This window comes from Pongo pygmaeus, chromosome 10 (genome assembly GCF_028885625.2).
Source record: "Pongo pygmaeus isolate AG05252 chromosome 10, NHGRI_mPonPyg2-v2.0_pri, whole genome shotgun sequence".
NCBI lineage: Eukaryota > Metazoa > Chordata > Mammalia > Primates > Hominidae > Pongo > Pongo pygmaeus.
The window spans coordinates 40,851,285-40,866,858 of NC_072383.2; the positions used below are offsets into that span (position 1 = coordinate 40,851,285).

At 35.7% G+C, this 15,574-nt stretch overlaps 1 protein-coding gene across 6 annotated transcripts in view; it reads right to left on the bottom strand.

Moving 5' to 3' along the window:
- ADAMTS20 (ADAM metallopeptidase with thrombospondin type 1 motif 20) overlaps positions 1 to 15,574 on the bottom strand; it is a 210,862-nt gene that overhangs the window by 12,971 nt on the left and 182,317 nt on the right. For 5 of the 6 annotated variants that reach the window (XM_063672647.1, XM_063672643.1, XM_063672644.1 and 2 more), the window contains 6 exons: positions 10,605 to 10,802; positions 9,761 to 9,890; positions 9,150 to 9,244; positions 8,971 to 9,062; positions 8,292 to 8,425; positions 2,541 to 2,632 (listed from right to left, as the gene is read on the bottom strand). In XM_063672647.1, the coding sequence (XP_063528717.1) occupies positions 2,541 to 2,632; positions 8,292 to 8,425; positions 8,971 to 9,062; positions 9,150 to 9,244; positions 9,761 to 9,890; positions 10,605 to 10,802 (741 nt within the window). Of the gene's footprint in view, positions 1 to 2,540; positions 2,633 to 8,291; positions 8,426 to 8,970; positions 9,063 to 9,149; positions 9,245 to 9,760; positions 9,891 to 10,604; positions 10,803 to 15,574 lie in introns of those variants that run through there. The other variant, XM_063672646.1, reaches the window with a different exon arrangement.

Consider the following 15,574-nt stretch of genomic DNA (forward strand, 5'->3'; position numbering starts at 1 on the left):
AAAGGAAACACACAACATACCAAATATTTTGGGATGCAACAAAAGAATCGATTAAAGGAAAATTTATGACTACAAATGCCTATATTTAAAAGGAAAAACAATCTCAAATCAATAATCTACCATTCTACCTTAAAACACTGGAAAAAGAAGAGCAGAGGATTGTAAGGGAATACTATGAACAATGTGTGACAACCAATTAGTCAACTTAGATAAAAAAACAAATTCCTAAAGAGACATAACTACCAAAACAAATTCAAGAACAACAAAAATTTGAATACATCTATAATAAATAAAGAGAGTAAATTGGTAATTAAAACGACTTTCACGAAGAAAAGCCCAGGCTCAGATGGCTTTGCTGGTAAATTCTACCAAACATATAAAGAATAATTTTTTCGCAAACTCTTCCCAAACAGTACAAGAGGAAAAAACACGTCCCGCTACATTCTATAAGGCCACTATTTTTGTGATACCAAAATGAGACAGATATCACAAGAAGAAAAAGATACAGCAATTTCTACTACAAATATGAATGAAATATTCTCAAAAAATAGTAGCAAACCAAATTTAGCAATATATGAAAATAATTACACCCCATGACTAAGTAGGATTTATCACAGGAACTCAAGGTTGTGTTTCAACATACAAAAATAAATCAGTGTGGTAACACTCTATCAATCCAGTAATGGACAAAAACCACAGGATCTTCTCCACAGAAAATCCAACATCCTTTTATAATCACACTTAAGCTAGAAACAAAAGGGTATGTCCTCAACCTGATCAAGGACATCTAGAAAATACTCCTAGCTGACATACTTAACATACACATGAAACTAACATACTTACTGCTGAAGGACTGAATGCCTTTTGCCTAATATTGGAACACAAGGATGTTCACTCTTGCCACTTTTATTCAGTATTGTAATAGAAGATGTAGTCAGCACAATAAAACAAGATAAGGAAATAAAAGATATCTAGATTGAGGAGGAAGTAAAATTATCTTTATTCACAGATGACATCACTGTGTATAAAGAAAATCCTAAGTAATCTACTGTTACAACTAATAAATGAGTTCAGCAAAGTTGCAGAATACAATATCAATCCATACAAATATAGGCAAAAATTGATTATTTATTTGGGCCCCAGATTTGGGTTCTCCTTACCAACCACTCTACCTGTCAAAGCCTTCTTAATGTTGAGCTGGAATCTACTGCCCTATTAATGCCTCCTGGAGGAACACACACGACCTCACTCCTCTTTCATGGTAGTTCTTTAAATATGTAAAGATCGTTACCATTATCTCCCACTCTTTTCCTGGCTACCTTCTCCGTTTTCCTTAGTTGACATGATTTAAACCCTTCTTTCTTTCCTGTGATCTCCTCCTACTCCTAAATAGATTGAAAATGATGTTTTACGGACAGAAATTTTAAAATAACTGTAATGTTCCAGTGTCAAATAAAAATAAATCCTTCAGTCTTGCTATTTTGTTTTGGAAACTTACGATTATATTAGGTTGTTTATAAATCACTCCCTGCTCTAAAGGAGTCATACTGAACTCATGCTGGGCGAAGAAACACCTATGTCTTTTTCATGTAACATCACCACTTTCTGTTTGAGTTTCTGGACCTAAGTTAAGATGTATAGATTTATTCAGGTTCTTACTCATTTTAGCCTGTAGTTCTAGTGTCTCTTGATATCCTTTAAGTTCTCTAACAGAAAATGTCCTCTCTTCCTATATAAGTGAATCTTAGATGTCATATAATGAAAATTATAAGTGGAATAGTCTAAGAAGAGATGCCTATGACAAACTATTAACTACTTCTCTTCAAAATGATATCAATATAGTAATTACCACTTGTCTTAGGTAGTAGATTTGATTCATATATTCAATTAGCAATGAGTCACCTAAAAGTGCTATATTCATCTAGCTTACAATTCTTCATCTATCATAAAAATGTTCTTTTCATTATCTATGTAAAATCTCTAGTTAATAATGTGAGATAAATTTTCTTCTAGGAAGCATGCTCTATATTGGAAATCATGGAAATGACATAAGAGTGTGTGAAGAGAACTCTAGAAATAAAGGATAAAAGCAAGAATAAAAATATGAAAATGTATTCAATATACATTTTATTGATAATAGACTGTCATTTGGAGGATGTTACAGACCCAGGAAGCTAATAGAACTGATGTCAGCAGAAGTGTATGAAAGTCACATGCTTGTGATCTGTTCCTTTGCCTTTTGACAAATATCTATTCATTTCCATGGACTGAACGGAAAGATGAAGAAACTGATAACATATTATGGAAGAAGAAATAGAATCTGTTTAAAATTATTGTTATACCTTTTAAACAAACCCAAAATTGGCAAAGATGCGTTTCCTCCAAAGGTTATCTATAATCTTTGAAACAAAGTGCATATACGAAGCTTTGCATTTCTATTTACTTATGTTTCTTGCAATATTCTGGTTAAAAAAATGAATTAAGAGAAGCTATAATTTTTTTCACAATGAAAGAAAATTAATCAAACAAATATGAACTACCTGTGGGCATCTGAAAGCACTGTAGCAATCTCCAGCTGTGGCAAATGGAACTGCATTTCCAAATATTGTTTTGGAAAAAAGAAGGTCCGTAACTAGAAAATAATAAATAAAACTCTTTAGCATGGAGACAATAATGCAATCTTTGTTGTCAAACACAGAGTTTTCATATTACTTACTTAGTAAATATACATATTCATATATTAATTTTAAAATTTTAAGCACAAATGCCACAATTCTAGTATATCATAGAATAGGCTCTCATTGAACAAATTTTGTTTAATACAAAGATGTTCATATCATAAATTGCCCTAACAAATGGCAAGCACATTTGTAATTAAACAGAAGAGTTAAAACTAAATAAATGCATTATTACATTTGAAGTCATAGAATATCTGAAATAGGTAAAGTGGGGTCACGAGCAAAATCACTGGAGAAAAAAAGGTTATGTAAACATAAATGACAAAACAATAAAATTGAATGCTTACAGACAGCATATATAAAAATTCATTTAGGTTATTCAAAATCTCTCCACAAAAAAGTATGCCATTTTCTTTTATTCGTGTCTTATTGCATTATGTTATTCTTTTTATTTTTTTCAAACTTACTTTTGCTAACAGTGTTAGCAAAATTTCCTCACTGGTAATAATGCTGAAGAGTCTACATAAAGTATCAAAAATAGAGCCATTGGATTAAAACAGGCTGGAAGGAACCCTAAAAGTCAGCTGCTTCAATCACCTATTCATGTTTGAATCAAATATTATCCCAACCAAATCATCTAGCCAGTGGCTGTCACCTCCACTATGTATTCCAAAGCTCTTCACTTTCAAGACTGCAAAATCACTGCATGTCCCAGGATGACATCAGTCCTTCAGAGGCAAGTCCCAAAGGTAGCATTTCTGGAAATATTTGTCATATCTCCAAAAGGCAATTTCAAAAACTGGGAAGCTCTCCATGGTTTACCAGAGCCAGCTTGTACCAAATAGTGAGAGCCAACTGTGTGCATTTCTTCCCAAGCCCAGGTACAATGAGGTCATGTTGGTAGCTTATGATTGGTCAGGGTGGGAATATACACACCATGTATATATTAGTGCCTAACACCACAAATTAGACTTTTTCTTCCCTGGATAACTGGTCATCATTCATCTGCACACCACTATTTATTTGTGGCATTTGTGGGTTAGGCTGGGGCAGAGCAGAGACACAACTTTCAAAGCATCTATTGTTACTAACTCCAAAAGCATGTCAGTCAACAGCCAGTGTCATCAGCCAATTACAATTCAATGATGACTCATAAGTATATGTTCCAGTCCACCTGACTCTGATGAGTTACAGAACATATATCAAACTCCTATTGGGCATCATTACTTGGATGACCCACAGATATCTGTAATTTAACATGTTCAAAGCTAAATGCATTATCTTTTTCTCCAAATTTATTTGCCCTGCTCTATTTCCCATTTCACTAAACTGTACTACCATCTGTCTTGTTATTTTAGAAACCTTTCTAAATATTCCATGTCACTAATTCTCACACCCCTTCTATCAGAAAATCCTGTAGTGTCTACCTCTTTAATATTTCTCAAATAGGTATCCTAATCCATGTTCCCAGTACTCATCACTTTTTATCTGAATTGTTACATTTGCTTCCTAATCATTTTTCATGGATACAATCTGTTCTGCCTCCAACCAACTCTATTCCTTCCCCTGCTTATGCCTTTATGCCTTTATTCCAATGGCTCCTATAACTTGCAAGATAAAACTCAATCGTATAGTTTAGTATACACTGTTCTTCATGATCTGCTCCCTGCGAACTTCTCTAATAAGCTACCATCCCCCAACCTACATTTGATTTATGTTAGACAAAAGTAGACTGCTTTTTATTCTCTGATATCACCAAAATGCTTCTCCCTTCCATGCTTTTGTTCATGCTTCTCCCTCCTCCTAAAACTCATTTTTTTCCTCTTTTGTTAACTCAAAGTTGTCTTGAGATTGTTCAAACTATCTGTTCCTATAAACCTCTTGAGAAAAGCGAGGACTTTTAATTCAACAGATACTTATTTACAATATATTTTGCATTGGGCAGTATTATAGATATTGCGAACACAACAGTGGGTGAAACAGAGGCCAATGGAACCTGAGTCTTACCAGGAAGAGACAAGTTGTAAAACAAATATTACAGTATGTTAGGGGTGATACTTGCTATGGAAAGAAAATAAAGCAGATAATAGAATGGGGAGGAAGAGAATTTAGTGGTGGAGAGTGGTTCTGGATGGTCTTATTTAGAAGATAAATTTCAGCAGAGACCCAAAAGAAATGAAGGGGTAAACCACACAGACAGCTACAGATGAATGTTCCTGGCAGATGGAACAGTAAGTGCGACGGCCTTAAGATGGGGGCATGCCTGGTGTGTTCAAGAAACAGCAAACAGGCCACTGTGTCTGTAGTAGGAGTGATGACGGGGCTCGGGGTAGCAGAAAACTGAGAGGGAATAGAGGTGGGAAGGTCATGGTGACTTTTGTTGACCAGTGAAATGCACAATTTTGTCCATAGCAGCATGCACATTGAAAATTCACCTGACAGAAGTTGATGGTGAATTACATGTGGGTGTGGAAGAAAGGTAGAAGTTGAAGATGTTGCTAGGTTTTAGCTAGACTAAGTAGAATATTATTGGTGGCATTTACTGCAGTGGTAAACATTTGGGTTTGACAGCAGGTTTGGCGGGAAATATTAGAAGTTCAGTTTTGGATACATTTAGTTTGACGTGCCTATTAGACATTCATATGAATATGCTGAGTAGACAGTTGGATTTTGGAGGTTACGGTAGCAATCCAAGTTGGAAATGTGCATTTGGGACTGTCATTTAATAGATGGTACTTGAAATCTATAAATTTAATGAGATTCTCAAATAACAACTGAATCCTATAGCTCCTCAACATTCAGAGTTGTAGACGATTAAGAATAACTTGCCAAGTCGAGAAACAGTGAGAAAGACAGGAGAAAGAGTGGTCAAGAAAGGCACAAAACCATTAGAGGATGGTGTCCTGGGATCCGAATGCTGCTGATGCATCATGTAAGATGGAAAACAAGACTTTATCATTGAATTTAGGGAAACAGGTTATTGATGACTTTGATAAGGACTGTTTCCTGGAAGTGATATGAATAAGAGATTGATTAGAGTATAGCATGGGGAAAGAGAAATTGGAGAGTGAAAATTATAACTCATTTAAGAAATTTTACTATAAATGAACACAGAGAAACTGGACAGTGGCTGGCTGGAAGGGTAGAGGTCAAGATGATTTGCTCGTGATTATGATGAAAGAAATAAAATATTTCTCTATGAAGAATTTAAATGATTCAGCAGCAGAATTGAGGATGTGAGAGAGATTAGGAAATATGCTGAAATAATGTTCTTGAGTAGGTACAAGGCACTGAGCCTAGAGGACAAACTGCAGGATTTGCCTTGAATGGGAGCATGAAGAGTTCATCCAGAGTAAACAGGAGAAAGCAAAGGAGATAGGTAAAGATTCAGGTAGGCTGGTAGATGTGGCAGTGGGAACTTGAGCAATTCCCTTCTGGTTCTTATTTTCTCAGTGAAATAGCGAGCAAGATCACCAGCAGTGAGTTAGTAGAGTGGAGGTATTAAGAATTTTGAAATTTGAAGCTATAGGAGAAGGTATAAGTTAGACATTTAGAAAAGTAGGAGAGAGAATGGACTAGGAAAGTGCAATGGATTATTTGGCAGTGCCATGGATCTGTGTAAGCTTAGCACTCATGTGTTTAAAATGGTATCAGTCAGAAGGGCTGTGTATTATTTGCCACATTCAGTTTTATGCTGCAAGCACAGAATGGGTGGAGATTTAATTTAATCAAGGCTGGATTTTTACCATGCAAGTTTGAGGAAGAAAAAGAGAGGAGAAACTCTATATATTTGACATTGTATGCTGTAGGCCCAGACCAATGCCTGGCAAAATGGCAGCTTTGTTAAAAAGCAGTCTAGTTAACAGCAAATAAGCTACTGAGTGTCTATTAGAAACTTAGAGTGCTAATAACATACTTATAACCATACACATCATTAAATAATAACCAATATTTATAGAGCATGTACTCTATCAGGGATGTCTAATCTTTTGGCTTCCCTGGGCCACACTGGAAGAAGGATTGTCTTGGGTCACACATAAAATACACTACCACTAAGAATAGCTTATGAACTAAAAAAAAGTCACAAAAAAAAATCTCAAAATGTTTTAAGAAAGTTTACAAATTTGTGTTGGGCCACATTCAAAGCCGCCCTGGGCCACATGAGGGCTGCAGGCTGTGGGTTTGACAAGCTTGTATTATATGTAAAACTATGACTAGATATGTTAGAAATATCATCTCTTAATCCTCACCAAACAAGAACAAAAAAAGAAGGAAAGAAAAAGGAAATGAAGAAAAAACCTTAGTAGTAGTTTCTCATTTTACACATGAGGTAACCAAGGCTTAAAGACATATGCCCAAAGTCACAGAGCTGATAAATAAAGAATTACACCCAGACAGTCTAGAGTTTATTATTGTAACCATAGTAATATAATGCTTCCACATTGTAGTAGATGGTGGATGTTCAGTAAATCATAGCCATCATTATTAATAATAATGGTTCATAATTTTATGACTATAATTTATATATTATGTATTCATGCATATACTGTCTTAATTTTTGGTATTGCTTTCTATGACTTATGCACCATGCTAGGCACTGATGATTCAATGGCAATTGAGATGGAGTCTCTGTTAGTGAAATGCACTTTTTTGCCTCTTCATGTAGATACGTAACTTTCTGGACAGCAGGCTGCATTTGCCCGGTGCATATGAAGTTCTATAAATATGTTTTGACTTGATTGTATTATAAATTACTTTCTAGATAAGCAGTATGATCTATAATCTAAGGTCTATGAGTAGGACTTTGTTTTCCCTAATGCCAGTTACTAACTGTATGAATGGAACAAATTGCTTAACTTCTATATTACTTACAACATTGTGATATGGTGTCTGCCTTAACTAATACAAGAGTGTTAAAAAGGTCAAATGAGATAATGTATGGGAAAATACCTGATAAATTATCATTAGAAACTAATGTAAATGATTACTCTAAACCCTGCAAAAAGCTTCCACAAGTAGACCGAGGATATTAACTTTCTTATCCTTAATGTACCTAAGGATTTTAAGGTAGAGGGTTTTATCTTGGAAGGGCAGTATCTTACTTGTTACTGTCATTACATTTTTATTAAGAGTCCCCAGCTGGGAGCGGTGGCTCATGCCTGTAATCCCAAAACTTTGGGAGGCCAAGGCGAGTGGATCACCTGAGATCAGGAGTTCAAGATCAGCTTGACCAATATGGTGAAACTCCATCTCTACTAAAAATACAAAAAAGTTAGCTGGGCATGGTGGCATGTGCCTGTAATCTCAGCTACTCAGGAGGCTGAGGCAGGAGAATCGCTTGAACCCGGGAAGCAGAGGTTGCAGTAAGCCAAGATCACGCCATTGCACTCCAGCCTGGGCAGTAAGAGTGCAACTCCATCTCAAAAAAAAAAAGCCCCATGGTGCATTTCATTGCAGAGGAAGTATGTAGCTAACTGTTTTTTAAAAAAAAGTAATTTTTGCACAATGCCAGGTCCTTCTCTGTACCCTGGCTACAACATATACCAACATATTGTTTGACGTTCATAAGCAAATGGAGACTTTTTGATTTTAAAATATAGATTGAGCACTTACTTTTAATTTGCATGGAAGTGAGATCAATTCTTATTTTGCTGAAAACAGTGTATCCAGCAGCTAAGTGTCCATTGTCACATTCACAGTCTTCCCTCCTACTCCCATTAAAAGGACATTGATATGGATTTTTTAGTCTGTAACAACATTGGAATATTTTAGTATTAGATGCAGTTACTAGGCCATAATGTAGACAAACTTTGGGAGTAGAAAAATAAAACACACTCCTGCTCTTCAATATTATAGTGTCAACAAGTTAAACAAGAAAGAAGCAAAAATCACTTAAGGTGAACATACAACATTTTCAATGAAACATTTAAGAAGAGCTTGTAGAAAAATAATTCAACTGCAATTCTTCTAGCTTTTATTGCTGGAATTAGTTTGATTTTATGAAAATGCACATAGTTCTTAAATTCTTCCCTTCTCTATGTCCGACTTCTCACCCACAGTATTCTTAGTCAATCTCTCTGTTAATAGTCAATATTAACAATACATGTTAATATTCAAGGCTTTATTTCTGAACAGGCATTAACAACATCTGGTTTAGGTCCTAACATGTCTACTTGCTCCTACATTATTTGTCTCACATGTAAGCTATTCAAGCATCACTCTGAAGGCTAGAAGTTCCAATTCTCTTGAAGGACCATGAAAATGCTCAGATAGACCAAAACACATCTCGTACCTAAAGCCATACACTTCAGAAAAGTTTTCTTCACCTTGGACCAGTGTTAAATATTCCTTAGGGTTCTCCAAGTACATGTCTGCACAATAAATCTAAAGAAAAAATGTAAACATCTAGAAAAACTTTTTCCAAAGTCAATGATCAATGTTAAAATAAAAAAGGAACTGTTTTCATAATACCTTTATTATTCTTCCCTTAATGTTAAGATAATAGTCACCATCCTTTCTAATGTGGTTTTTCACTTGAATTTCTTTGCAGGTGGTAAATGATTTACCTTCAAAGACAAATTAACACAACTTAACACAGAGCAAATTACAAACACAGCAAGAACTTAATCATAGAAATATTGCTACACTCTGAATATCTGACACTTTGTTTTGTGGAGTGTGCAACTACTACAGATATTTTTTTTTATTATTATTATTATTTTTTGAGACGGAGTCTCGCTCTGTCTCCCAGGCTGGAGTGCAGTGGCACGATCTCGGCTCACTGCTAGCTCCACCTCCCAGGTTCACACCATTCTCCTGCCTCAGCCTCCCGAGTAGCTGGGACTACAGGTGCCCGCCACCGCACCTGGCTAATTTTTTTGGTATTTTTAGTAGAGATGGGGTTTCACTGTGTTAGCCAGGATGGTCCTGATCTCCTGACCTCATGATCCGCCCACCTTGGCCTCCCAAAGTGCTGGGATTACAGGCATGAGCCACCGCACCAGGTCTACAGATATTTATTTTAACTGAAACTTATTAGAAACCCTTAGGTATTAGGTAGATTTTTGAAGTCTACTACTTACAGTCATTGGCATAACATTTCTTTTGAGCACCTGGTTTTAAATGGTTTAAACATAAGTCACTGGACAAACCATGTTTGGTAATGCATTTCACTTGTCTCTTCATTATCCCAATTCCACAAGTCACTGAGCACTGTGAACAGAGTAAAATTTGAAGGCAAACTATATTATGAATCATAAGGCCAGAAAATCCAAGTCTCCTTTTGTTAGACCAGGTATTTCTGGAGCACACTAAGGGTCAGTAGTGGCTAGATCCACAGAAGACACAAAACTGTGCTGGGGGCTGGATAGTCACAGGTGGGAAAAATCCTTAGGCATGAGCCTGAATCTATTATTTCTCAGTTACTGGCTTCTTTTCATTCATTTTGTGCAGTTAGCAACAATACATTGTAAATACTTAATAAACATTAGTCAGTGATGATAATTAAAACTATCTCATTAAGTTATATGCTAAGTTTGCAAAGTGGTATTTACTTGCTTTCTATCAATTAAATTGGAAATAGAATACGATATAAATAACTTTTATTACTCATATATTAGATTTATTTACTTCTTCACTTAACCAATCAATATTTCTTAAGCACTTACTCAAAGTGCAAGCCACTGTGCTAAGTTCTCTAAGGAACAGAAATAAGTATGAGTTATGGTCTCTGCTTTAAGCAAGTTATAGCAAGCATCAAACAAGAGACAAAATATTTATATAAATAACTGGTAATGTGGTTTTTAGACAATAGTGATCTGAGGCAACTCTGAGGATCTAGTTAGACATACATACATACAGATTACCAGATTTCCCACACCTAGAAAGCTTATTCAGAAGTTTTAAAATTCATAATTGTACACTGACCTTGCTCCATTTTCCAACTTTCCAAGTGGCCAAATGCAAACAGCTGTTAATGCATTTGTAAACCTGAGAGGAAGGCAACACAGGGCATTCTTGATAGACTATAGGCCGAAGTCGATGGAGCTTATGTTTCTTAGTAGATGGGATCTTGGTGCAATATGTAATCCTTTGTCTGTAACTAAATCCACAGTTGTTTGCACACTGAAAAATACATAATTACAGGAAAGAAAATGTCATTAACTTTAGCCAGGGCCTAATATTCGTCAGATGCTTAATATATATTATGCTGTGTAATTTCCACAACAATCCTATTTAATTAGCTTCATTTACAGATGAGCAAACATAGGTTCAGACATTAGACAAGTTTCCCAGAGTTGTACCAATAAATGAAAGAAACTCAGATTCAGGCTAGATTTTCTAGCTGTAGTGCCCTTGTGTGTGTGTGTGTGTGTGTGTGTGTGTGTGTGTGTGTGGTTTCATTACATTACCATGTTAATTGTATGAAACTATATCTCCCAATAGGCACAGCATTGGAGGAATAAAACATTTTGAGGGTCCTTACCAGAAATAAAGGGTATCTATTAGCCTTAAATCACTGGTAACTATATATGTTAGCACACATGTATCTTCATAGATATAATGTAAAGTCTAATAACATTTGACTAAAACAGGTAAGTGATTTAGGTGTAAATTAAAGCCCCAATTCAAAAATGGGCAATTAGATTTCTGCTTTTAGCAAAAGAGGAGTAACAAGGAATAGATTTACCTTCTAACTTTAAACAACCAAAACATCTGAACAAAATATATAAAGCAATGGTTTTTAAGACACTCAACATTAGACAATAAAGAATAGTATAATCCATGACAGATGAGAAACAAAGTGACACTATAAAATCATTCTGGCCTACTGCTTTGAAAAACTTTCCAGATCTTGGCACAGCGAAAGGAAGACAGCAGAGCTCTGACCAGCAGTGTGTACATACCTGTGAGGACACCAACCAAAGTGAGGCAATTAACCAAACAAAAGGCTTAGAATTTGCTTTTTCTAATGATCACACAGAACCAAATATAGTGCCTATTCCCTCCAGCTAGACTGGAAAATTTAAATACATGAGGAAATAGGTAAAGTACTCAAAAGGTTCTTGCCACAGTAGAGAGGAACAGTTAACCCTAGATTAAACAATATACTGATCTGCCTACCAAATCTTAAGTGCAAGGCAAGAGAGGGTCAAACTGCTCTCCAACAAAATAAATGCAACCCATAACAAAACTCAAAATATATGTATAGGAATAAAAAATATCTAGTCACCAAAAAGGTAAAATTCATGGCTGACATGCAACAGAAAATTAATTGGCATGCAAAGAACCTGGAAAATAAGACTTATAATGAAGAAAAAACCCCTCTATCAAAACATCCCTAGAGGGGTGACATCTGTGAAAATGGAAGAGTAAGGACATCTAAAAATTCTCTCTTCTATAACAGCAGCAACCAAATAGGCAAAATTTGCCAGATCAGTTTTTTCAGAACTCTAGAAACTGACCAAAGACTTGCAGCAATCCAGAAGGCATTTATTCAATAAACATGGCTAACTCTTGGTAAAAAGAGCAAGGTTTGTGATGGTTTAATTTCCCCTATTTCCATTCTCTTCTTTCTAGCTCCATGGTAACCTTCAAAATCAACAGCCCAGTGATTATGGTGAAACCAGAATTCTGGCAGCCACTGGAGGGGAGCAGAACAGGCTTGGATATCATTGAAAGCCTCATCCCCAGAGAATTGTCATTATTTGAACTGTTTAGTGGTTTTCTGGAAGACCCCACTTGCAAGAGACTTGCTCAGTGCTAAAAATCTAGGGACATTTGTTGCGCTCAATTAAAAACCATTGTTTAACTTTGCAGTTTCCAGGATGCTGAATAACAGTTGGAGCAATAACAAGCTAGCTAAAAAGGTTTAAAAGGAAAAGCTAGAGAATAAGATGTCCATCAGAGCTTTGAAAAGCTCCAATGTATTAATGGGATATAGATGGCCGTGAACATGCATCAGATTGTACACATGCCCAAGTCTGTCCACAAGCTCAGGAAGCATCTGAGGAGGGCCTGCAGCCTCTCTTCCAGCTGACCTCAAGGCTTTAAACAATTGCCCTGGCCAGAACTTCCAACACTATGTTGAATAGGAGTGGTGAGAGAGGGCATCCCTGTCTTGTGCCAGTTTTCAAAGGGAATGCTTCCAGTTTGGGCCCATTCAGTATGATATTGGCTGTGGGTTTGTCATAAATAGCTCTTATTATTTTGAGATACGTCCCATCAATACCTAATTTATTGAGAGTTTTTAGCATGAAGGGTTGATGAATTTTGTCAAAGGCCTTTTCTGCATCTATTGAGATAATCATGTGGTTTTTGTCTTTGGTTCTGTTTATATGCTGGATTACATTTATTGATTTGTATATGTGAACCAGTCTTGCATCCCAGGGATGAAGCCCACTTGATCATAGTAGATAAGCTTTTTGATGTGCTACTGGATTCGGTTTGCCAGTATTTTATTGAGGATTTTTGCATCAATGTTCATCAAGGATATTGGTCTAAAATTCTCTTTTTTGGTTGTGTCTCTGCCCGGCTTTGGTATCAGGATGATGCTGGCCTCATAAAATGAGTTAGGGAGGATTCCCTCTTTTTCTATTGATTGGAATAGTTTCAGAAGGAATGGTACCAGTTCCTCTTTGTACCTCTGGTAGAATTCAGCTGTGAATCCATCTGGTCTTGGACTCTTTTTGGTTGGTAAGCTATTGATTATTGCCACAATTTCAGATCCTGTTATTGGTCTATTCAGAGATTCAACTTCTTCCTGGTTTAGTCTTGGGAGAGTGTATGGTCGAAGAATTTATCCATTTCTTCTAGATTTTGCACACGTATGTTTATTGCGGCACTATTCACAATAGCAAAGACTTGGAACCAACCCAAATGTCCAACAATGATAGACTGGATTAAGAAAATGTGGCACATATACACCATGGAATACTATGCAGCCATAAAAAATGATGAGTTCATGTCCTTTGTAGGGACATGGATGAAATTGGAAATCATCATTCTCAGTAAACTATTGCAAGGACAAAAAACCAAACACTGCATGTTCTCACTCATAGATGGGAATTGAACAATTAGAACACATGGACACAGGAAGGGGAACATCACACTCTGGGGACAGTTGTGGGGTGGGGGGAGGGGGGAGGGATAGCATTAGGAGATATACCTAATGCTAAATGACGAGTTAATGGGTGCAGCACACCAGCATGGGACATGTATACATATGTAACTAACCTGCACATTGTGCACATATATCCTAAAACTTAAAGTATAATAAAAAAAAAAAGAAAGAAAGAAAGAAAAAAGGCTCTACACAAGCAGAAAGTTAAGATTAAGGAACAGTTGTCAACAACCTGATGAGTGTTGAAGGCCACACGCTACTCCCAACCCCCCCAATACATAGTACCTTGGCAAAGGCTAGGGAACCAAAATTATTGGTTCCAGATATTAAGGAAATTACTGTCTAGTCATAGCTGACAATTAAACTAAGTGAGCAGAGACTTCAGTGGCCATGTATGACAAAGAATACAGACTTAACAGTTAGTTCAGAAAAGTCACTAAAGAAACAAACAACAACAAACAGTAGCAACAACAAAACCTGGGGAGGAGGAAGAATCTGAATAGACTTATCACAAGTAAAGAGATTAAATTTGTAATCAAAACAGTTCACACAGGAAAAGTCCAGGACCAAATGCTTAAAGAAGAATTAGCACCAAGCCTGCCAAAACTCTTCCACAAGATAGAATAAAAAGGAGCACTGCCTAACTCATCCTATGAAGCCAGTATTTCCCAAATCCAGACAGACATTACAAAAAAAAAACTATAGACCAGTAGTTCTTAAGAATATAGATATAAAGTTCTACAACAAAACACTAGCAAAACAATTCCAGCAACACATAAAAAGGATTATACACCATGATGAAGTAAGATTTGTCCCAGGAATGCAAGGTTATTGTAATATATGAAAGTCAATCTATGTAATACACCATACTAATAGAAGAATGGACAAAAAATATAATAATTTCAGTAGATGCAGATGAAACATTTGACAAAATCTAACACACTTTCATAATATAAACACGAAGCAAACTAGGACTAGAAGGGTACTTCTTCAATCTGATAAAGGGAATCTACAGAAAATCCATAGTTAGCATACTTAATTAGGAAAACTAAAAGTTTTCCTACAGAGAGCAGGAACAAGACTGAAATGTCTATTTTTACCACTTCTATTTAACATTATTCTGGAATTTCTAGATAGGGAAATTGGACAAGGAAAAGGAACAAAAGGCATCCATCTTTAAAGAAAGAAGTAAAACTATATTTCTAGATGAGATGATATTGTAAGTAGAAAATCCCATTTAATCCACACACTAAATAATTAAATCCCCTCCAAAATTTTCAATATACAAAAAACAATTCTATTTCTATACACTAGCAATGAATAATCAGAAAAATGAAACTAATAGAACAATTCCATTTACAGAATATAAAAAATACTCAGGAATAAATTAAAAGAAGTGCAAGATTTGTACACTATAAGACATACTTGAAATAAGTTGAAACCTAAATTAATGGAAATTCATTCCACATTTGTAGATAAGAAGACAATATTATTAAGATAATAATATCTACCAAATTGAACAAGAGTCATTGTAACCTCTAACAAAATCTCAGCTGGCTCTTACACAGAACTTGACAAACTGGTCCTAAAATTCACATGGAAATGTAAGAGACTCAGAATAGCCCAGTAATCTTAAAGAGGAAGGAAAAAAGTTGGTTCATTCATACTTCCTGACTTCAAAACTTACTATAAAATTACAGTCATCAAGACTACATGGTAATAATATATTGATAGGCATATAGATCAAGAAACTAGAATTGAGAGTTCAGAAATA